At 57.0% G+C, this 22,989-nt stretch overlaps 2 protein-coding genes and 1 long non-coding RNA gene across 12 annotated transcripts in view; 2 read left to right on the plus strand and 1 right to left on the minus strand.

Moving 5' to 3' along the window:
- The window catches only part of LUZP1 (leucine zipper protein 1), a 98,181-nt gene extending 86,104 nt beyond the window's left edge, over nucleotides 1-12,077 (plus strand). For all 9 annotated transcript variants that reach the window (XM_008265699.4, XM_051857954.2, XM_070079115.1 and 6 more), the window contains 2 exons: nucleotides 5,257-8,423; nucleotides 9,844-12,077. In XM_008265699.4, coding sequence (XP_008263921.2) covers nucleotides 5,373-8,423; nucleotides 9,844-9,993 — 3,201 coding nt within the window. In that variant the 5' untranslated portion in view covers nucleotides 5,257-5,372 and the 3' untranslated portion in view covers nucleotides 9,994-12,077. The remainder of the gene's footprint in view (nucleotides 1-5,256; nucleotides 8,424-9,843) is intronic.
- A 1,575-nt stretch (nucleotides 12,078-13,652) lies between these two features.
- On the plus strand, nucleotides 13,653-14,504 carry LOC138850716 (uncharacterized). The gene is made up of 2 exons (XR_011390859.1): nucleotides 13,653-13,769; nucleotides 14,377-14,504. It is a non-coding gene; the product is annotated as an uncharacterized lncRNA (long non-coding RNA).
- The window catches only part of KDM1A (lysine demethylase 1A), a 65,239-nt gene continuing 56,692 nt past the window's right edge, over nucleotides 14,443-22,989 (minus strand). For both annotated transcript variants that reach the window (XM_051857966.2, XM_051857965.2), the window contains 6 exons: nucleotides 20,709-20,841; nucleotides 18,338-18,525; nucleotides 17,922-18,036; nucleotides 16,117-16,244; nucleotides 15,452-15,598; nucleotides 14,443-14,904 (listed from right to left, as the gene is read on the minus strand). In XM_051857966.2, the coding sequence (XP_051713926.2) occupies nucleotides 14,719-14,904; nucleotides 15,452-15,598; nucleotides 16,117-16,244; nucleotides 17,922-18,036; nucleotides 18,338-18,525; nucleotides 20,709-20,841 (897 nt within the window). In that variant the 3' untranslated portion in view covers nucleotides 14,443-14,718. The remainder of the gene's footprint in view (nucleotides 14,905-15,451; nucleotides 15,599-16,116; nucleotides 16,245-17,921; nucleotides 18,037-18,337; nucleotides 18,526-20,708; nucleotides 20,842-22,989) is intronic.

A 22,989-nucleotide genomic window follows, 5' to 3' on the forward strand; every position in this document is an offset into this window, starting at 1 on the left:
ATGAGGTTTGGCGGATGGTAACTTTTGAGAAACTAGTCCATTTCAATATGCAGTCATAGAGTTCATAATATTCCTTTTTATTTATGTCCATGGGATCTATAGTTATATTCTCTTTTCTTTTTTTTTTTTTTTTTTTTTTTTTTGACAGGCAGAGTGGACAGAGAGAGAGACAGAGAGAGAAAGGTCTTCCTTTGCCGCTGGTTCACCCTCCAATGGCCGCCGCTGCAGCCGGCGCACCGCGCTGATCCTGGCAGGAGCCAGGAGCCAGGTGCTTTTTCCTGGTCTCCCATGGGGTGCAGGGCCCAAGCACCTGGGCCATCCTCCACTGCACTCCCTGGCCATAGCAGAGAGCTGGCCTGGAAGAGGGGCAACCGGGACAGAATCCGGCGCCCCAACCGGGACTAGAACCCGGTTTGCCGGCGCCGCAAGGTGGAGGATTAGCCTATTGAGCCACGGCGCCGGCTCTATATTCTCTTTTCATTTCTGATATTAGTAATTTATATCTTCTTTAGAAAAAGATTTATTTATTGATTTAATTGAAAGGCAGAGTTAGAGAAAGCCAAGACAGAGACAGAGTGGTCTTCCATCTGCTGATTCACTCCTCAAATGGCTGCAGTGGCCAGGGCTGGGCTTGGCCGAAGCCAAGAACCAGGAGTTTCTCACGGGATTCCCCTGCAGCTCCGGGGCCCAAGCGCTTGGGCCATCGTCCATGCCTTTCCCAGGCCGTTAGCAGAGAGCACTGGATCAGAAGAGGAGCAGCCAGGGCTAGAACCAGTGCCCATATGGGATGCCGGTGCCACAGGCAGAGAGGCTTAGCCTACTGCACCACAGTGCCAGCCCTTCTAAGCAATTATTTAGCTGCATTCCACAAATTTTAATAAGTTGGATTTTTAGTTTTATTGCAAAACATTTTAAAATTTGTTTTCTTCTTTGACCATTGTGTTATTTAGAAGTATGTTTGTTTATTTTTAAAGATTTATTTATTTATTTGAAAGGCAGATTTACAGAGAGGCAGAGAGGGGTGGGGGAAGGTCTTCATCCGCTGGTTCACTCCCCAAATGGCCGCAACGGCTGGACCTGGGCCGATCCGAAGCCAGGAGCCAGGAGCTTCTTCCGGGTCTCCCACGTGGGTGCAGGGGCCCAAGGACTTGGGCCATCTTCCACTGCTTTCCCAGGCCATAGCAGAGAGCTGGTTCAGAAGTAGAGCAGCCAGGTCTCAAACCAGCCCAATTGAGATGCCAGCACTGCAGGTGGTGGCTTTATCCATTACACCACAACACTGGCCCAGCTCTGTCCATTTTAAAATTAGGTTATTTTGTTAATGAAGTTGTAGAAATTCCTTATGTATTGTGGATATTAGGTCCTTCCTCATCAGACCTGTGACTAACATCTATTCTTAATTATATGTAGAGTTAATTGTAACTTTTTTAAGATTTTTATTTATTTATTTATTTGAAAGAGTAACAGAGAGAGCTCTTCCATCCACTGGCTTTACTCTTCAAATGGCTGCAACAGCCAGGTCTGGGCCAAGGTGAAGCCAGGAGCCAGGAGCTGGGAACCCCATTTGGGTCTCCCGCATGGTTGGTCAGAATTGAATTACTTGAGCTGTCTTCTGGTGCTTTCCCAGGCACTTTAGCAGGGAGCGGGATCAGAGCAGAGCAGCCAGGACTTGCACTGGCACTGCAGTACAGGATGCTGGGCGTTGCCAGCGGCAGCTTAACCGGCGGCACCACACACCTGCCCCTCTTCCTCATGATTTGAAAGCTACTGTTGTCTGTTGTTTTTCTCTTTTTCTTTTTTAAAGATTTATTTATTTATTTATTTGAAAGTCAGAATTACACAGAGAGGAGAGAGAGAGAGAGGTCTTCCATCTGCTGGTTCACTCCCCAGTTGGCCGCAACGGCCGGAGCTGAGCCAATACAAAGCCAGGGGCCAGGAGCTTCCTCCGGGTCTCCCATGCAGGTGCAGGGGCCCGAGGACTTGGGCCATCTTCTGCTGCTTTCCCAGGCCACAGCAGAGAGCTGGGTCAGAAGTGGCACTGCTGAGTCTCGAACCAGTGCCCATGTGGGATGCTGGCACTGCAGGCAGCAGCTTTGCCTGCTACGCCACAGTGCTGGCCCCTTGTCTGGTGTTTTAGTTCCATGTTGGTTTTTGTATCCCACACTGTTAATTTTTATTATTTAACTGGGCCAGTGCTTCTTTGGGTTAATTTGTTTGCTTACCATTCCTTCTTGAATATCCTGCCTGTTTGTGATGTGTCCTTTAGTAGTTCCTTCAGTGGGGGCCTATTGAACACTCCCAAGTTTTCTGTTTGTTTTTTCCAAAAGTGTCTAGAATTATTGTCCATGGTTTAGCTGAGTGTCTACTTCTAGGTGTACAGTCACTTTTTCTTAGAACTTTAGACACTTCCTTGTCTTCCATCTTTTCCATGCTGTGTACATAAAAGTTTCTGCTGAGGGGTCGGCAGTGCGGCGCAGAGAGTTAAGCCACTGCCTGCTGCACCAGCATCCCATATGGGCACTGGTTTGAGTCCCGGCTGCTCCACTTCTGATCCAGCCCCCCATCCCTGTGGGCTGCCTGTTACTTCCTCATTTTCGACCTCTTTTATTCCCTGTGTATTAATCTTTTTTTTTTTTTTTTTAAAAAGATTTATTTATATATTGAAAGAGTTACAGCAAAGGAGAGGCAAAGAGAGGAAGAGCTCAATCGATCTTCCATTTGCTGATTCACTCCCCAGATAGCCACAACAGTTAGAACTGGGCCAGGCTGCAGCCAGGCACTTCTGGGTCTCCCACATGGCTGCAGAGGCTCAAGGACTTGTGCCGTCATCCACTGCTTTCCCACGCACAGTAGCAGGGAGCTGGATCAGAAGTAGAGCAGCCAGGACTCAAACCAGTGCCCACGTTGGATGGGGTGGCCTCACCCGTTAGGCCACAGCATCGACCCTACAACCTCTTTCCTGTTTCCCACCTTCTAAACACCCTGCTGCCTTTTGCAGTTTCATCATGTCTGTTCTATTTCTTTTCAACCACTGTTTTTCTTCATGTAATATGCTATTTTTTAAAAGAGATTTATTTATTTGAAAGGCAGAGTGATGATAGAAGAGAGATATCTTCTATCTGTTGGTTTACTGCCCAAGTGGTTACAAGAGCTGGCTGGGCCAGGCTGAAGCTGAAAGCCCAGAACTCCACTGAGGTCTTCCACGAGGGTGGCAGGAACTCAGATACCTGGGTCATCGTCGGGTGCTTTCCCAGGCACATGAGCAAGGAGCTAGATGGATTGGAAGGGGAGCCAGGACTTGAACTGGTGCTGTCATATGGGACGTGGGCGTACTAAGCAGCGGCTTAGCCTGCTGCACCACAGCACTGGCCTCCGCACCCCACCCCCCACCCTCACCTATTTCTAGCTGATCTATTTGGTTAATTTTCAGATCTTCGTCTATAGTTTTTTTTTTTTAAGGAGTTAACTTATTTATTTATTTGAAAGTCAGAGTTACACAGAGAGAGAGAGGTCTTCCATCTGATGATTTACTCCCCAGTTGGCTGCAACAGCTGGAGCTGTGCTGATCTGAAGCCAGGATCCAGGATCATCTTCCAGGTCTCCCATGTGGGTGCAGGGGCCTAAGGACTTGGGCCATCTTCTACTGCTTTCCCAGGTCATAGCAGAGAGCTGGATCGGAAGTGGAGCAGCTGGGTCTCGAACCGGTGCCCATATGGGATTCCAGTGCTTCAGGCCAGGGTGTTAACCTGCCGTGCCAACAGCACCAGCCCCCGTCTATATCATCTTAATCTTTCTTCCTGTTTTTCCCCCCTTTTATGACTTTATTTTTTTAATTTCAAAAACTTTTATTGGCATAAAAATGAAAATGTAAATAAATTGGCACCAAATATTCCACTTAAATGGATATACAGTGTGACAAAAAAAAGCTATTTTATCCCTCTTTGCTGTTTTTACCCCTTCTGCCCACTTTCCCGAGTGTTGGGGGGGCTCGCTGACAACAGTCACAAATCCCGTGACCTATTGGAATAGCACCAAGACCCACACCAAAAAGTATGATAACCTCTGTCACACACGTATGACTTTTTTTAAAATTTTATTTTATTTTATTTTATTTTGACAGAGTGGACAGTGAGAGAGAGAGACAGAGAGAAAGGTCTTCCTTTGCTGTTGGTTCACCCTCCGATGGCCGCCATAGCCAGCGCACTGCGGCCGGCGCACCGCACTGATCCAAAGGCAGGAGCCAGGTGCTTCTCCTGGTCTCCTATGGGGTGTAGGGCCCAAGCACTTGGGCCATCCTCCACTGCACTCCCGGGCCACAGCAGAGAGCTGGCCTGGAAGAGGGGCAACCGGGACAGAATCCGGCGCCCCAACTGGGACTAGAACCTGGTGTGCCGGCGCCGCAAGGCGGAGGATTAGCCTAGTGAGCTGCGGCGCCGGCCAACACACATATGACTTTAAACATTAGAATGTACTTATCTTGTGGTGTCTGGACAATAATCTTATTAACTTTTGTTCTTATTAGTATAAACTTTGCTCAGTCATAATAAAAGTTTTTTTTTTTTAAGATTTATTTATTTGAAAGTCAGTTATACAGAGAGAGGAGAGAAGAGGAGAGGCAGAGAGAGAGAAAGAGAGAGAGAGAGAGAGAGAGAGGTGTCTTCTGTCCAATGGTTCACTCCCCAGTTGGGCGCAGCAGCTGGAGATGGGCCGATCTGAAGCCAGGAGCCAGGGGCTTCTTCTAGGTCTCCCACGCAAGTACAGGGGCCCAAGGATTTGGGTCATCTTCCACTGCTTTCCCAGGCCAGAGCAGAGAGCTGGGTCAGAGGAGGAGCAGCCGGGACACGCGCCTGCACCCACGTGGGATGCTGGCACTACAGACAGCAGCTCCACTTGCTATGCCACAGTGCCGGCCCCAAGATTTCCGTTTTTTAAGCATCTCCATTGTACAGCTAGGTAAACTGAGACTTGGTTAACTTAGTTAATGACTTGCAGGAAGGTGGGTGACTCTCCTGAGCTCTGCAGGGGGCGAAGCTGCCTGTGGGTCTCCCTGTTGTGCTGCCGTGGCATTGTGCGTTAGGCTGGGGCTGGACGTGAGCCCGGTGTCTGCCGCAAAGCACGCGTGTTTCTCAGGCAAATTTCTTCAAGTTTATTAGTTCAAGAAGCTTGAGCTCCTGCTGTGTCGCAGGCACGAGGTCGGGGTGGGAGCTGAGGTGTCGTAGGCTGCTTGACTGACATGCTTTCCGCTCTCCTTTGTAGACCAACCATGGTGTCCGGCTGGCAAGGGAAGTGGGTGCCAAGAGAAAGGTAACCATTTCTCAGCCCTGCGAGGGGAACTGGCTGCCTCTGGGAGCCCACGCTGCCTGGCAGTAGACATGGCTGAACTTGGAAGTTACAAGGACGCCGCTTCTAGCCGCCACCTGCGGTTTAAGTTGCAGAGCCTGAGCCGCCGCCTGGATGAGCTGGAGGAGGCCACGAGAAGCCTGCAGAAGGCGGAGGACGAGCTCCTGGAGCTGCAGGACAAGGTGATCCAGGCGGAGGGCGGCAACTCCAGCATGCTGGCCGACATCGAGGCGCTGCGCCAGCGGGTGCTGAAGATCGAGGGCAAAGACGAGGAGATCAAGCGGGCGGAGGATCTGTGTCAGCTGATGAAGGAGAAGCTGGAAGAGGAGGAGAAGCTCACCCGCGAGCTGAGAGCCGAGGTCGAGCGGCTCCAGAAGCGAATGGCGGAGCTGGAGAAGCTGGAGGAGGCCTTCAGCAGGAGTAAGAACGACTGCACGCAGCTCTGCCTGAGCCTGAACGAGGAGCGGAACCTGACCAAGAAGATCTCCTCGGAGCTGGAGATGCTGCGGGCTAAGCTGAAGGAGCTGGAGGCGTCGGGGGACCGCCTGGACAAGAGCGAGCAGAGCCTGCTGTCGGAGCTGGAGACGCTGAAGGCGCTAACGCTGAGCTTCGTCAGCGAGCGCAAGTACCTGAACGAGAAGGAGAAGGAGAACGAGAAGCTGATAAAGGAGCTCACTCAGAAACTGGAGCAGAACAAGGCGAACCGGGAGTACGCGCGGAACGCCTCCCACCTCCTGGAGCGCAGCGACCTGCGGATCGAGGACGGCGTCCCAGCCACGCTGCCGTCCAAGGAGGCGCGGCGCAAGGGCGCGCTGGACTACCTGAAGCAGGTGGAGAACGAGACGAGAAACAGAGCGGAAAACGAGAAGAACCGGAACCAGGAAGACAACAAAGTCCAGGACCTCAACCAGGAGATCGAGAGACTCAAGACGCAGATCAAACACTTTGAGTCTCTGGAGGAAGAGCTGAAGAAGATGAGAGCCAGAAACAACGACCTTCAGGACAACTACCTGAGCGAGCAGAACAAGAACAAGCTCCTAGCCAGCCAGCTGGAGGAGATCAAGCTGCAGATCCAGAAGCAGAAGGAGCTGCAGAACGGGGAGGTGGAGGGGGAGGACGCCTTCCTGCCCGGCAAGGGCAGGCCCGAGCGGACTCAGCCTAGAGGCCAGGGGGGCGAGGCGGCCGTGCTGCGGCCCCCGGCCCGGGACCCGTCTCCCCAGCATAAGCGAGAGAGGCTCCGCAACAAGGAGTTTGCGCTCCACAACGAGAACTCGGCTCTGAACAACAGGCAGGCGTCCTCGCCCGCTGTCGCCCACAGGAGGGCAGCCAAAGCTTCCCACGCAGGGGCCGGGCCAGACGGGGGCGCCCAGGAGGCGAGGAGGACTGAAGACCGAGCGGCGCCGGGCTCCTCCCCGAGTGAGGGCAAGAAGTCCCGGGAGCAGCCGTCGGTCCTCAGCCGCTACCCGCCGGCTGCTCAGGAGCACGGCAGGGCCTGGAAGGGAACTCCCAGGCTGGGCGCCGAGAGCGGGCTGAAGGGAAGAGTAGAGAAGGCGACACGAACGTTCAGCGATCACGTCCATGGGTCTGTCCCCAACGACACGGGGGGCAGAGCGGACAAGGCTGCCGACCCGTCCTCCGAGGCTGGCTTTGGGAAGAGGGGAAGGGTGCCCGGCAGCGGGGGTCAGGGAGCGCAGGCCGCGGACTCCGGCCCTGCCAAGGCCGCGGGAGCGCTGGCCTCGTCGCGGAGGCCCTTGGAGGGGCCCGCCAAGGGGAAAAAGGCTGCCAATGGCCTGGAGGCCGACGCCAGTGCCCCGCATGCCAAGGCCCCCGTCTTATCCAAGTATCCTTACAGCTCCAGAAGCCAGGAGAGCATCCTGCCGGGCTTTTCAGCGCCGACTAAAGAGGGGGCCGAGGCCCCCGTGGCCGTGGTGGTGGGCGACGGCAGCCAGCACGAGGCCCTGCGGTGCCGCGTCGTGAAGCTCGGCGGAGAGAAGGCCGGCTCGGACGACGACCTGGACTCCGTGTCTCTCGTCACCGCCAAGCTGGTGAACACGACCGTCACCCCAGAGCCGGAGCCGCGCGCGCAGCCCAGCTCGAGAGAAAAGGCCAAAGCCCGAGGGGGACCTAGGACCTCCCTGTTTGAGAACGAGAAGGACGTGGGGACTGAAAACGAATCCGGGAAGCCGGTCCGAGGCTCCGCCAACGCCACGGACGCTGCGAACGCCAACGGCGCCGAGGTGAAGAGCCAGAGGCCCTTCAGCCCCAGGGAGGCCCTGCGCTCCAGGGCCGTCATCAAACCCGTCATCGTGGATAAGGACGTGAAGAAGGTCATGGGAGGGGCGGGAGCCGAGGCCGCGGCGGAGAAGCAGAGACCCGCCTCCAGGCCGGGGCCCAGCAAAGTGAGCAGCAGCATAACCATCTACCCCTCGGACAGCGGCAGCCCCAGGGCCTCCCTGGCGGAGGCCCCGAGGGAGAGGCACACGGCCACCAGCAACATCCACGTCGGGCCGCCGGAGCTCACGTCGGCGGGCAACCACGTCAGCTCCCCCTTTGAGCTCTCCCTTCACAAGCACGACCTCACGCTGCAGCTCACGGAAGCGGAGAGAGCAGGCGACGGGTCCCCCAAGAGCCGCTCCGAAACGGTCGTCTCTCGGAGCAGCATCCTGCTCAGGCCGCTGGACTCCGGGGACAGGAACGGCCAGGCCCCGCCGGCGGAGACCATCGGCTGGAAGAGCCACAGTGCGCCGGCGGAGGTGGGCGCCGCTGACGCCAGGCACGTCACCGTGCGGAATGCCTGGAAGAGCAGGCGAGACTTGAAATCTCTGGAAGACCCCCCAGCGCGAGGAGGGAAACACGTAGACGCTGCCAACGCCTACACCCAGAGGTCCTGCACAGACTTCTCCGAACAGCCCACGTCCTGCCTTTGGGAGCAGGCCACCCGCAGGGGCGGGAGCGCACAGGACGCCCCTGAGCTCTGCTCCAGGAGGACCCAGAGCAGCCTCACGGCGTCCGAGGTGCTCCTCCGGCAGACCCGGCTCGGAGATGCTGTCGCGGCTGCGGCCTGGAACCACTCGGCGGGCACAGTGAGTCCCACTGCCTTCTCCCCTCCTCCTCTCTCTGCCTGTCTCCTCCTCTCCGCCCTGGTCTGTGTGACCCGGGCTTCTGGGATCTGTGGCTGGGCAACACTGGCTAGAACTGCGCAGCTCAGAGAGGTGTGGACGATAGGAGGTGGGCCTGCGTTAAAGGGGGTGCTTGAGAGAGAGCAGCACGACTCCTACAGTCTTACTTGGAAATTTATTACCGGAAGCAGAGAATGTCCTTTCTGTGTCGCCCTCACCGGGCAGGTTCCCCCGGAAAGGAAACCTGGCCTCTGTCGCCTCGGCTTGTCGGGGCAGCCCTCTGCGGCCGCCAGGTGAAGCGAGGGGGCCCAGCGCCCTCCTCGGTGCGGAGCCGAGGGCCAGGGAAGCAGGTTCTTGGGCTGCCCACGTGGAGGGGTGGTCTCCGGCAGCTACTGGAGCGTGGGAATCAGGAAGGTGAACTCTGAGGAAAGCCACGTGCGCTTTCAGTGTGCGCCCTCGTCTGCAGCTCACGCTGGGCCGGCCTCTGGAGCTGCAGACGCAAATGGGAAGTCCAGGCAGCCGTGCACCCGTCATACCCTCAGTCCCAGGGCAGGGCTGGGTCCCTTCAGCGCATTACAGGACAGAACTCCAAAGCCAGGTGTCCTACCTGAGGGTCAGGTGCAGGGAGCCCCCGGGCGTCGTGTAGACGTGCAGCTTATGGTGAGGGGAGACCTGCACCCACACGCCGCTGCCTTTGACGACGTTTGAGTGTTAATGTGAGAAGGCCTCCAGGGCTTTGACAGGGCGCTTACTGCGTGAGCTTCCTCCTCGCCCCCTTTCCGATCTAGTCCCTTGCTCAGCCCTCGAAGCAAATGTTATCTGAGTCCCTTACCCAGGTCACCCAGATGATTTCTAGGAGAGCTGGGGTTCAGTCTAGATTCCCGTCTCTCTCTACTCATACCCACGTTACCCTCTGATCTACACGTGCATGGGGGAACGCCGAAGAGGCAGAATTCGAGGGCAGGAGCAGTGGGGAGGAAGAGCAGCATTCCGGTCCCTTTGGAACACTCTAGAAAGCACAGGCGGTGGGGTAGGAGCGGGTACCGGGGAGGCACGCGAACTGGGGAGTCTGTGAGAAGCACAGGGAGCTGCCCTCCACCTGGGCGCGTGCAGCCTGCCTGCGCGGGACCCGAGACCTGACCTGCCGGCCCGGCCTCGGGCGCCTGTTCGGTTCTGAGTCCCAGTCTGCCCTGGTGGCTCCCAGCTTGGGGCTTCCAGTCCAGCAGCTCATTGCCAAGGGACTTTCTGATTGGCTGACGTCTCTGCAGTTAGGTGGTGGTCTGTCTCGGCTTCTGCCTGGGTGGGGGGCTGCTGTGGGGGAGCGAGGGTGTCTAGACCCTTACTGCAGGTCCCCCGCAGCTCACGGGGTCGTCTCTTGGCACAGGAGGAAGGGGAAGACTCCACACTGAGTGTCCACAGACGGCTGCACAACCATTCAGCACAGTCCCTGGATCGGTCTGAGACGCCTTCGACGCAGGCGCTGCCGGAGCCTGGGCGAGGACGGCCCAGCAGGCCCAGTGCTGAGGAAAACTGAGCCAGCTCGGCCAGGCCTGCGTCCCCGCTCCTGCTTCTCCGCGCGTCCGCCTTGCTGCCCTGTGAAGGATCCCAGGCCGGCTAAGCAGGCTGGACACATGGCCTTGGCTGGAGACTGCTGGAGAGCCAGGCGATGGCTCAGGTAATGTTTCTGGTCGGCCAGAGGGGACCAGAGACCGTAAGCCAGCCGCCCACCCAGGCCCAGCCTTTCTGATGCACGAGTCCTCTCTCCTTGTCCCCAGGTAGCATGGACCAGTCTGACCCCCCCACGGGGAGCCACAGAAACCTGCGAGGGCAAACCAGCAGTGACAGCTCCTCTCTGCTCCTGGGGGGGTTCTGTCTGTCACAGAGCAGCCCCTCCTCTGTGCCTCTGCTCTCCACCTTCACTTCACTCCGTGTCTGCCCAAAGGGCCCAGGTACCTAAGACCCCGCAGCCGTCGGCTCCACGCCTTCTCCTCTTGGAGTTCTGCCCCCTGACTCTAGCAGCAGGGGTCTGTGCGACCCATTAGTGTGCAGCTTCTCTGGCCTGGCCCCTGGCTCACCACTGCTTCCTGGGGGCAGAGCATGCATTGGAATGACGTCACCCCTGTCCCCCCAGCTCTGCTCACCTTCCAAGAGCACCCACAAGTGCACAGAGCCCCGTGCGTCGCTCCCTGGGCGCCAGTGTTGCTGCTGACGGCCTTCTCGCTCTCCAGCACCTGAGACTCCAGGCTGATGTCATCATTTCCACCCTGGGAAAACCCCGGGACTCCGCTGGGCCTGACCCAGCTCCCGCTGCCCTCTGGGACCCGCCCAGCGAGGGCGGTCGTGCGAGGAAGCAGTGACTTCCACTCCACAAGCAGCAGTTCCCTGAGTTGGCCCTCCTGGTCCTCCTCCTCCCTCCCTCGTGGGGGAGGCGTGCACTTTACCAAGCTGATGCATTCCTAGACGGGCGTGACTTCTCATGGGAGGAGGGCCACACCCAGAGGGCCTCGTGTTTACAGTGTAGAATGCAGCAAACCTTTCCGGAAGCCACAGATGGAAATGGGCCAGTGTCCCTCCACCAGTCCCAAGGGGCCCTGCAAGGCCCGCCTGTGCACCCCACTGCCTCCTCTGCAGCGCTGTCCCAGTTCGCAGGCGGGATCCCCTCTCAAAAGCAGCCTCAGTGGAAGACACTCCTGCCCCCTGGCACCGCGCACTCCTTCTCTGCTCTGTGACCTGGGGCGGGCGGGCTGTCCTCCCATCGGCAGGTCCCTGAGGGCCTTGAACCTGGTGTCTACTCTTGCAGATGCCCACGTGGGCTTGCAGGCTGCCCGTCTCTAGTTTCCCGGGTTTCCATCTCATGGGGGTGAGCTCAGAGGAGTCCCTAGGCGTCCTACGGCGGGGATTAGACTGGGTGCTCGCCACAGCCCTGGTGGCACCAACCTTGCCCAGTGCCCGTCTTTCCTGGCTGGCAGGCCAGGGCGCCTTTCTGACCCGGGTCTGTCTGTGCGGCTCCTGAAACTCCCTGACGAGACGACTCTCGAGTTGTTTTCCCTGCCTGGCCCCAGCCTGGAACCAGCATCGCCCCCTCTGCGCCAGACTCTCGGGGACTCCTGCTCTCTGGAGTTCCGGCACGCGGCGGGCACGGCTCTGTGGCCTGCCTGCGCACCACGCCCCTGCCTCAGAGGCTGTCTTCAAGCTCTCTTCCTGCTGCTGCCCCCGGGCGCCCCCAGCCCTGACCGAGCTCGGCCCCTTCCCGCGCCACCCCTGCGCTTCTCCTTCACCGCTCGGCAGCCTGAGCGTTCCAGGGACACGGAGCCGTGTGGTCGGTCAGCCGCGGGGAGGGAACGTCTGGCTCGTCTCTGCGGACACCAACAGCAGGGCGCCGGGCCAGGCCTGCCAAGATCTCGCCGGTAACTCTCGTCTTCGGGGATCGGAGCCCTGGATCCTGGTGCTGTAGCTCCTGGTGCCAAAGTCTGGATCTTTCCACGTGTCCGCAGCTCAGACGCTCTGGGGAAGAGGCACAGCTGCGGGCTGCCATCTTGAATCTTGAGTGCAATAGGGTTTGACTTTAACAGTTATTTTCAGGATATTTTGTTTCTTTAATCTGCACACTTTCTAGAACCGCTGTAAAATAGATTTTATTTTTAAATGTCCTCAGAATTGCAGAAAACAACAGGTAGAGGCTGGAAGCTCAGGTCCTCCAGGCTTCCCGTGGCTGGCAAGGCCGGCTCTGATTCCAAAGTTGGAAGGCAACTACTGGAGAGCAGCCACGGTGTGACTACTTGGACCCGGGCCTCAGTCAAGGGTCCCTGGAGGAAGCTTCCAGAGGGGAGACCGGGTCGCTGAGTAGTTGTTTGGTCAAGCCAAATAGCCCACTGCCCTCGCCGACAGCCCCTTCATGACGAGCCACCTCCGCCGCTAGGCGCTCAGCCCTGCCAGCCGGTGTGCAGTCGCAGGAGGGATCCTAGCGAGGCCGGGCAGCCGGGCACCGCGCTCTCCGCCTGCTGCTGCCTTTTGCCTGCTGGTAAAGCAGTGGCGGAGGCGTGCGGGGCACTGGGTGAAGTGGCCGTGGCTGGCTTTGCTTCTGAGTGGCAATCAAACTGGGTAGAAAGGGTGTGCGGCGGGGCCCGGACTCCGGCCTCAGCCGCAGGCCGGCTTGCACACGGGCCGCCCGTCTCAGGGTGTGGGAGGGTGCTGTCTGCAGTGTTCTCAGCCTTTATATTTCGTGAAGTCAGTGCCAAGGTCACCACTCCCAGTAAAGGAGGGGCCTCAGCCTGGGCCCCCGCCGCCTTGGTGGCTGTGGGTGGTCACTCTGACGAGACTTCGGCAAGAGCTGCTCTTAGGGGTGATCTGGAACCCCCGCGGGCAGGCTCTCCGCGAAGCCTCACGAGACCACAGCAAGGGGCCCTATTCTGCTGCTTCACAGCTCAGAACATGTATGAATGGAATGTATTTTTAAGAGAATAAAGTCTATTTTTTGTATTTTAAAAGATTGAGGAGGGGCTAGGAAAGAGCCCTCTAACTGTTACCGCATCGTAGGCTCTGCTGAGGTGTCAGTCTTGTCAGCCGCGCCTGCACGCTCGGGCGGTGTTGGGTCTCACCCCTGCCCCTGGGAGTCCAGGTGCGGCAGCTTCTCCATCTGCTCCAGGCACGGGCCGAGGCGGCCGGAAGCCCGAGCAGTGGCGCAGGGCTCCTCGGGGCCTGTGCGGCCGGCGCTGCCTGCATGTAGCTCTGCGGGCTCCGAGCACGGTGTGTAACCAATAAAGCTCCCCAGCTGCCACGTGCCTGTGCGAGTGACTCGGGGGGGGGTGGCGCCCAGGCCCTGGTGCGGGTGGGACGCGGCATGACATACCCAGCCACGTACTCACGGTGGAGGAGCCAAAGCTGGGGGGCGGGGGGGACACCGAGCACCGACACATCTGAACTGGAGTGGAATCGGCAACTGATTCTTTGCCCAGGTTTTATTTCAGGCTTGCACTTACCCAAGGGGGGAGAAAAAAAACACACACACGAAAAACCCACTACCGTCTGTGAGGCTGCTGTGGACAGCGTGGGAGGTGGGCTCGCCCCGGGCACCTGCACCCCAGGCCTGCCCGTCCCAGTCACAGGGAGCTGTCGTCAGCCGACTTCCTATTGCTCCCGCTTACACAAGACTGGGGGCAGGGACCTCCGTTCACGCCCCCATCAGACCACCGATGCAATGTCCTTTAAAGCCTCCTTTAGACTAATCATGGGAAGAGCGGACCGAGCGCTGCAGTTCATCCCACGGCCCACGGGATCCGGCGCCGGCGCCGGCGCCTGCTTGTTGCACAGGTGTGTGCATCTGCAGACAGGAGCAGGGACTTGGGGTGTGTGGAGGGGACAGGGAATGGTCCTGGATTCACCAGGTGGCCCCTAAATGGTGCCACAGTGTCCTTCCAAGAGGGAGACTGGACGCTGACAAGAGAAGGTGTAAGGGTGGAAGCAGGGGCCGGAGTGAGGTGGTCGGGTGGAGGGACGGGTCACGAGCCAGGGCAGCTGCAAGACACTGCCAAGGACAGGCAAGTGCACCCCGCTCGCAGACCCTTCTGAAACGCCAGGTTTGCACTGTTTTAAGCCACTAAATTTGTGGCAATTTGTTACATCAAGTAAGTTACCCGAGCCCTTGAGCGCCCCCCTGTGCACTCCGGAAATCCAGTCCCTCCCTAGCATCAGCAGCAGAGCTGGGAGGCTCACACGGGCACCTGGGGAAGGCACCAGACTGGGGCTCAAACTTCAGGTCTTGGGTTTGCCTTGAAAACCAGCTCAAGTCCCCCCTCTCCACGCTCGGCAGCCAGCACACAGCCCCGCACACCGGCAGGGCCGCTGCCATCTGCGGCACCCAGAGCCTCGGCTTCGGACCTGACCAAACCCCTTTTCTCTCTCATGTCCACTGCCACAGGACAAAGCCGGGATGTGCCGGGAGTGACACAACTCCAACTCTAAGGGGAAAAAGGAACAGGACCGATTTTATATGAAGATTTATTCTCAATATAAAAAACACCACACACCATGAAACTAAGATATTAATCCCTTGCTCGCCTCAGTCTTTGGGAAGAGACAACTGCAGGCTAACGAGCAAGTCCCTCCCGCTGCTCCAAGTCCCTGGTGGAAGGGGAGGCAGCTTCCCTCGTGAAGCCAGGAGCTCGCTCCACGAGCCGGTCACGAGGCCGGAGGCCGGACGCCGGGCGGAGGCGCTGCCGGGAGAGCTCTCTCCCACAGCAGCGGGCCGGCGCGGGGCGTCTCACATGCTCGGGGACTGCTGTGCGGGGACGCCCGGCGTCGCCTGGCGAGGCAGGGTGTACATGGCCCCTAGGAACTGGTCCGCGATCCTTCCTGCTTCTCGCAGTCCGCTCAGCAGAGCACCGTGCACCGTGGCTGGGTAGTTCCGGATGGTGTGTTCCCCCGCAAAGAAGAGTCGTGGGATGGGCTGTGGGGGCGGGGGAGAGAACAGCAGGTTGCAGACCCACATTCACTCGCTGGCTCCTCAGAGACACCGCACCACACCCTGGCGCGAAGCACCTGCCCAGGCGTCCAGGAGAACGCGACGCCGACAGCCCAGCCCGGCTCTGCGCCGCCCCGGCATCTGTCCTTAGCAGCCGCCTGCCTCCCACCCCGAGCGCCCTGCCCCCACGCAGCTTCCTCGGAAACTTCCGCCTCGCCAGCCTGAGCAGGCTCAGCTGCGGCTGATACTGGGCACCGGACTGCTCTGTGCAGCAGGGCCTGGCCCCTGCGGACCGAGTCCCACAGTCCCGAGCCACTGCAAACTGGGGCATTAAACGTGGTCTTGAGTAAGGAAGAAAGGTACTTAGAGCGCTCTGGGCCCTGTGTTTTAACAGCAGACAGCCTAGGTTTACAAAGCCACAGTAGATGGTTATCTGTCCAAGGACAGAATGACCAAATGTGAAGAAAAAAAAAAATCAGTGACATTTTTCCAAGATTCCCAAAACAGCCTTGGACAGCTGCCAGTTTCTCACCTGTGGGGCACCTGGAATCGAAGGGCCAGGAGTGATTGGCTGAGCCATTAAATCATAGTCATTGCCAGACGACCCTGCAGCGACGTAGGAATAGGAGCCCCGGGCCCAGGGATCCGCACGCCAACGAGACACCACTGTTTCCTTGGGCTAAGGGAAAAACCAAGAGCACACCAAACCAAGCGGTCAGTTCTGAAAGGTGGGAGAGCAGAGGGCGGGGGTGGGGAACCGCACGCGCTGGGAAACCCGCGGAGGCACGGCCAGGCTGCAGGGCCGCCTCCACGCCCGGGGAGCCCAGATCTGCACGGGACTGGACCCGTATCCTCTTAGGCGCTCACAGCAAATACCCCTGTGCCTCCTGGGAAAGGGATCCTAAGAGGCTTCCGACTTTCCACAGGGGCTCAAGAACCCAAAAGTACCGAGAGAGTCTAGTGAAGCGCCCAGGCCACTGCTCACTGGGGCTTGTCACACTGTGTAGAGGCGAGGCTGGTGTGACACAGCCGCTCAGGCACCGGGGGCTTCTCTGAACCCCACACTCGGGCACTACGTCCAAACGTTCATTCTCATGTAGACCAGCACACACTTCCCAACTCTGGCTGAAACCACACTAATCAGGAACCTGCTTTAGTCTGAACCCCGGATCCCTGCTTGCCTACCCACCGACTTACCTGGGGCACGGCACTGCTACCAAAAATGCCTTTAAGGATGGCCAGGCATCGGCCAACAATGACGTCGTCGCTTATGTTTTCCATGATGCCAGCAGCTTCTCCTGCCACCAGGGCCAGCAGTATCGGAGCTGGGGAGCAGAAAGGACAATTCCAGGGTCCCCGCCTCATTCCTGCACTGCCCAAAGGCTAGGCCGGAGACCAGCCAGAGGGAGCGCAGACTGGGGCGGAGCCTCACTCAGCACGCCCTGCTGCCCAGCGCAGTCAGCCGCCTCAGCCCCTGCTCACGAAGGGAGCGGACAGCGCCTCTATCCTGGCTGTCCCAGGCCCGTCCGCAGCGCCGCTCCCCCACGTGGTGAGGAATTATGCAACACGACAGACTTACAAGACGGAGCAGCCGCAGCGGCAGGTGCCGGGGACACAAACTAGATACGTTCATCAGAGCAACAAATGACCACATAGTGTAAAGCTAGGATGCTGATAAAAACTATGAAAAAAACGTACAGGGATGTGAATTCAACGTACAGGGATGTGAATTCAGATTCAAGGCCGTGGGATGGGGCGGGGCAGGGTGTGGGGACCGGTAGGCCTCTCTCAAACACTGACATTTAGCTCTAAGCCTGAAGTCTGAGGACAGAGACCAGGCTGGGAAAGGAGAACCAAGGACACATGGCCCCATCCTAGGCCACAGCACATGCAGGAGGCCCTGAAGCAGAACGGCGTGAGGTGTCTCGGGACTGGCCAGCAGGCATGAAGGTAGGGGACAGAGGACGGAGGAGGGACTAGGGGGCCCTAGTACGAGTCACGGTAAGGACTCTGAGCGCTCTCCTTCTGCAGGGCAGTCAACAACTGCAGAAAAATGCAGGGGTGGGGTCAGCATCGGTGTGGCGGCTAAGATCCCGCATCTCCGAGAGCCGGGGTTCCACGCCCAGCACTGGCTCCAGCTTCCCGCCAGCGCAGACCCTGGGAGGAGTGGGAGACCTGGACTGAGGGCCCAGCCCCAGGCACCGCGTGCGGCCGGGGAGTTTGGGGAGTGAGCTAGCACAGTGCTCTTCCTCCATCTCTCTGCTTCTCAATTAACAACAAACAAACCAAGAAGAAACAACAGCGGGGAGATCTGTGGTGGCCAAGGCATGAGGCAGGAGTGGCTTGGACTGGGAGGTGGGCAGCGGAAAAGCAAGCAGGTTTGTGACGCTGTGAGGCGGGCACTGCCAGGACTGGACGTGTGGCAGGGGCAGGGGCCCCCTCTGGGTCAGCGGCCTGGAGGGGTGGACGCTGCCTCACGGGAGGCAGTGAGGGGCGGGGGGCGTCGTGCTAGGGAGCCACGTGTCTGGACAGCACCGCCTCCGGAGGCTGCGGGACGACAGTGTCTGTTTCAAATCCTCTCTAGGCTCAGCACCAGGTCGGGTACAGTGAGGACAGTACCGTTCCAGAGAGGAACTCCACAGGAGGAGGGGGCTCCATAAACACATTCTAAGGGAAGCACACAGCATCAGGGGCCATCAGACACAAACAGCCGCGAACACGGATCTGGGCTTCCCAGGCCCAGGCCCTGCCTACTGTGGAGCTGATCTTCATGCACTTTCGGTGGCCGGTTCCGGCCTCGCAGCCTCTGCCCCGCGGCTGCCGGCCTGCGCAGCGGAGCCCTCACTGGGCTGTGAGCTCCGTGGAGGCAGGCACTCTTCGCGTATCCCCAGCTCCCAGGAGGGCCTTCACAAACTATCTGCCGGAGGACTACGGGCACACAGAGGAGCCAAGCCCAGCCTTCCAGCTCGCGGGAGGAGGCGGGTGAGGCGGAGGGCAGTTACCTTTGTAGAGGTTCCAGAAGAGGAAGAGCTCGCCCCTGCTGGCCGTTGTGCTGCCAACGTGGCCAAACAGATTGACACTCGGGTCCCAGAACACCCGGTCGAAACACAACACCACCTAGCGCGTGAAAGGAGCAAATGAGTGGGGGCAGGGCTCGGGGAGCCCCGCCTAAAGCCCCTTCAGGACTCGCCGGGTCTCCTCTAACCTGCTCCCAGCGCACGCCCACACCCTCTCACAGCTGCGTCCTGAGGACCTGCACTTTGCACAATGACCCCGTGAGACGGACGCCTGCCTGGCCACCTTCTAACGGAACCAGGCCCTGAGGGTAATGAATGGACGGCCTTGGCCCTGGCATCGCACGCGGCCGGGAGCAGACCCAGCACCCCACCCCACCCCCCCCGGCAGGGCGCGAGCATACCTTGTTCAGGTTGCCGAACCCCATCCTCTGCACGGCGGACGTCTTCCACTCGGGGAGCGGGGGCACAAACTGGACGGCTGGCGGCTGCTGCTTGAGCACGCCCAGGGGGAGGGTGCAGAGCACCGCGTCGCACTTGTAAATGAACGTCTGACTGGTGGAGCGGGTGTTCACCGCGATCACTTCACACCCTGGGGAGGCGGGGGCAGAGTTCGGGGGTGGTGAGGGTGGCGCTGCAGGGCACTGACCTGAGTCCACGGGTCAACTCCTGCTCTTCTCATTCTTCCCAGCGAAGCAAGTACAGAGGTGGGTCCAAGGCCACAGAGGTAACAGTGCCAGGGTGTAAACTGTCGTCAACTTCAGAGTCCTCGATCGTCCCACCCTTCCGACCCACCGGTGCTCTCCTGCACTCAGTTGTTAAATAAACTTAGACCAAAAATAACAGTGAAGTGCCTGTTCCAGCTGCTCACTAAGGACCATGAGAAGAATGAGGGGCTGGCGCCTCATTCGAGTCCAATTCGAGTCCCAGTTGCTCCACTTCCGATCTAGCTCCCTGCTAATGCGCCTGGGAAAGGAGTGGAAGATGGGCCAAGTGCTTGGGACCCTGCACCCATGTGGGAGAATTGGAATAAGCACCTGGCTCCTGGCTCCAGACTGGCCCAGCTCCAGCTGTTACGGCAATTTGAGTGAACCAATGGATAGAAGACCTCTCTTTCTCTCTAACTCTGCCTTTCAAATAAATAAATCTTAAGGAAAAAAAAAAAAAAAAGATGAGCGAGTCTAGAAGACCATGACGCAGATCTGTTTTATTTATTGGCAAGGCAGACAGAGCAGGTCCCTATCTGCTGATCCACTCCCCAGGCACCCACAATGTCTGGAGCCCGGAGTTCAATCCAGGTCACCTAAGTGGGTGGCAGGAACCTAATTATTTGAGCCCTCCCTGCTGCTTACCAGGGTCTGCACTGGTGGAACTGGGAGCAAGGGCAAGGCGCAGACCCCAAGAACTCCAATTCGGGACATGGGCATCTCCACCACCAGGCAAAGGCCTGCCCCACCACGTTATTTTATTTTTTTAATTTATTTTTATTTGAAAGGCAGAGTTGAGAGAGAGAGAGAGAGAGAGAGAGAGAGAGAGAGAGAGAGAGAGAGAGAGAAAGAGAAAGAGAAAGAGAAAGAGAAAGAGAAAAAGAGAGAGATCGAGCTTCCATCTGCTGGTTCATTCTTGAAATGGCCAGAGCAGCCAGGGCTGGGCCAGGCCAGAGCCAGGATAGGTGGCAGGGACCCTAGCGCTTGGGCATCTTCAGCTGCTTTTCCGGGTGCATCAGCAGGACGCTGGACTGGAAGCAGAGCAGCTGGGTCGCGTGCACTGGCACTCATGTGGGATGCCAGCATAGCAGGCAGCAGCGGTCAGCGTGCTGCGCCACGACGCCAGTTCCCCCCGTGTCACTCCTGAGGACACACTGACGCCTGCTTCTCAGAAAAGGACCGAGCTCAAAGCTGACCTCACAAGCAGCACTGAGCTTGTGTTCACAGTATTTTTCCTCATTTGTGTTTTTAATGAAAGCCTACTTACATAAATTTTAAAATATATAAATAGCTCAAAGTGGGTATGAAAGCTCCGTGCATGCCCATTTTCTGTGGCTATAGATAGGGAAAATGACACTATCCTGTCTTCCATATGCCTCCAAACGGCGATTCAAGGGCTGAAGATCCAGCTGCCTTTATTGGAAAAATTAAATGGAAAACTTAGAGTGGCTGTAAAAAACAAAACAGACACTTGGGGTGATCTACGGAACTCCAGGTAAGGGCCCAGGGAAGGTGAGACTGGCAGCATCTACAGTCACACAAGGGCTCCTGGAGAGGGAGGACACCCGTCTTCCTTATCAGTTCCACGGCAAATGGACAACAGGGTCTCTGCGATCCACACTCGATGTACTCAGAGCAGCCCTGAGGAGCACTGAGCCCAGCCCGCAGGAGTCACGGGAATTCCACCTCTGCGAGCCGGCGGCACCGCTCCAGAGCGAGGACACCGTCTGCACGAGTGAGCCCATCGGCACGGGCAGCCAGAAGAGTGAAATCGAGCGGTGGGCCTCCCTGCAGCCCCCTGCAGCCCCCGCGCCCAAGTCCTGGAATTTCTGAACATACTTATCAGCATTAAATCTCCACTGGCTGTGACCACAACACCAAAGCCATCTGCATGCAAGCTGGGAACTATCACAGCTTGTCTCAACTGTCCAGTTTACGAAATGAGGCTGCTAGACCGCCAAAGGTCTGTCCCCTCTAATGCCAAACAGCGCCTGAGTCTGCGTGCCCTCGGGAAATGGCCTGTTGGGGGGGGGGGGGGGCTCTGCCGCCCCTGGGGACAGTAACATACCTGAAGCTGTGTAGCGGACCTGGCGCACGGCTGTATTCAGTTTGATGTCCAGGCCTTCTGCTAACGCCACGGGCACGCAGGAGTAGCCGTTCCTCACTGTCAGGTGGCTGCCAGTAAACTCAAAGTCATCATCCTAGAGGAGAGGAAAGGACACGTTCCCACGTTGTCGGACACAACCCACACCATGCACAGAGTTCTGTGTAACACTGAGAAACAATGCTTGTGGAAAGTCAATGGCTGAAGACAGAAACTAAAGAACAATCATCAGAACTCAGCTACAGCTGCCCAAGGAAACTGAAGTAAAAAGAAAGCACACCAACAAGTCCCTCCGCCCTGGCAGTGAGATGAAGGCAGGCCCCGCCCCGAGGTCTCGTTTTCACAGTCCCTTCTGCCGCATCCAAGCCTTCCTTGGCGGGGAGCTTACGACCCAGGACAATCAGGTATCACAAAAATTATCTCTTTGGCTTAAAAAATAAAGAAAGCATCACAGGTTTACATGATATCAGATTCTCCATCCGGATTACACTTTCTTCTACTTCAGAGTAAATTCAATTATTCCTTTAACCTAACAGTTCTGAAGTTGAGATGGCCCAAAATGAAAGTCGGCAAACCAGAAAAAGGCAACCGAAGACAGCAGAGTGGCCTGAGATATTCCAAATAGTGAGGAAGGCGAGATTTGGCCTTAAAGCTGAGAAACCCAAATGATCTAATTTCTTTGAATTCACTGTTAAACTTTCTACATCGGGAAACTCTCTTGGAAGGCCAGTAGTTACAATTTCATGAATTTCTGGGGGAAAACATATCATAATTTTTAGGACTTAGAGAAAAGCATTGGTCTGGCAGCAAAATGTCCTACTTCATGGCAACTCATCAGCTCCCTCATGTAAAACACATGAGTGAAACTGTAACACTCACTTCTGCGTAATCTTAAATCTGGCCAAAGTCTCAGATTTCACAGATTGGCCCATTCAATACCCAAGAAGTCCTGTGACTTTCACCAGTTCCACAGTAAATAGCACTTCAAACAAATCATAACTCTCAGCGCACTGAGAGCTGTGAAACATTGCTGAGATGAAGAAAACCTGAATAAACGGAGGGACTGACCATACCCAAGGGTGAGAAGACTTGGTGTTAGGATGATAGTTCCCTTCAAACTGACTGAGAAATTGGATGCATTCTTCATGAAAAGCCCAAAAGATTGTATTTTGGGAAAAGTAACAAGCCGATCCTAAAATTTGTATGGAAATATAGAAGACCTAAAATAGCCAAAACAACCTCAAAAAAGAACAAAGTTGGAGAATTTACACTACCTAATTAGAAGACTTGCGATGAAGCAACAGTAATCAGGGCTGTGTGGTCCTGGTAGGTGGGGAGACCACTCCATGCACAGAAGGAAAGAGCGGCCATCCATAGGCTTACCCTTTTTTTTTTTTTTTTAAGATTTATTTTATGTATTTGAAAGAGTTACAGGGAGACATAGAGCCAGAGAGAGAGAGAGAGAGTGTGTGTGTGTGTGTCTCTTCAACCGCTGCTTCACTCCCCAAATGCTAAAATGGCCAGAGCTGAGCCAATCCAAAGCCAGGAGCCAGGAGCGTCTTCTGGGTCTCCCACGTGGGTACAGGGGCCCAAGGACTTGGGCCATCTTCCACTGCTTTCCCAGGCCATAACAGAGAGCTGGATCGGAAGTGGAGCAGTCGGGACTCGAATTAGCGCCCATATGGGATGCCGGCACTGCAGGCCAGGGCTTTAACCCACTGCGCCACAGTGTCGGGCCCCACAGGCTCACTTTTACAGGGCCAAGACAGATGATGAAATGATAGTGCTGGTATAATGAGATAACTGTGTAGAAAAACAGAAGCCCTAGTCTTATCTCTCACTGTACCCGAAAATTAACTCAAGATGGATTACAGACCTAACTATAGGCGCTAAACCCACAAAACACCTGGGAAGAAAACAGAAAATCTTCTGTGACCTCAGGTAAGAGGATACAGAAAAGTACACTTCGGGACACAAAAACCAGAAAGCTGGGGGATGCATTATGGCACACAAGTTAACGGTCCCATATCCAAGTACAGGCTCGAGTCCTGGTTATCTGCTTCTGATCCAGCTCCCTACTTATGCAACTGGGAGGCAGTAGATGATGGCTCAAGTACTTGAGTTCCTGCCACCCACACGGGAAACCCAGAGAGTTCCTGGTTCCTGGCTCCAGGCCCAGCCCTAGCCGTTGCAGTGTATTTGGGGAGCAAACCAATGGATGAAGGATCTCTGTCACTCTACATTT

The sequence above is a fragment of the Oryctolagus cuniculus genome, chromosome 7 (assembly GCF_964237555.1).
Source record: "Oryctolagus cuniculus chromosome 7, mOryCun1.1, whole genome shotgun sequence".
In the NCBI taxonomy this organism is placed as follows: domain Eukaryota; kingdom Metazoa; phylum Chordata; class Mammalia; order Lagomorpha; family Leporidae; genus Oryctolagus; species Oryctolagus cuniculus.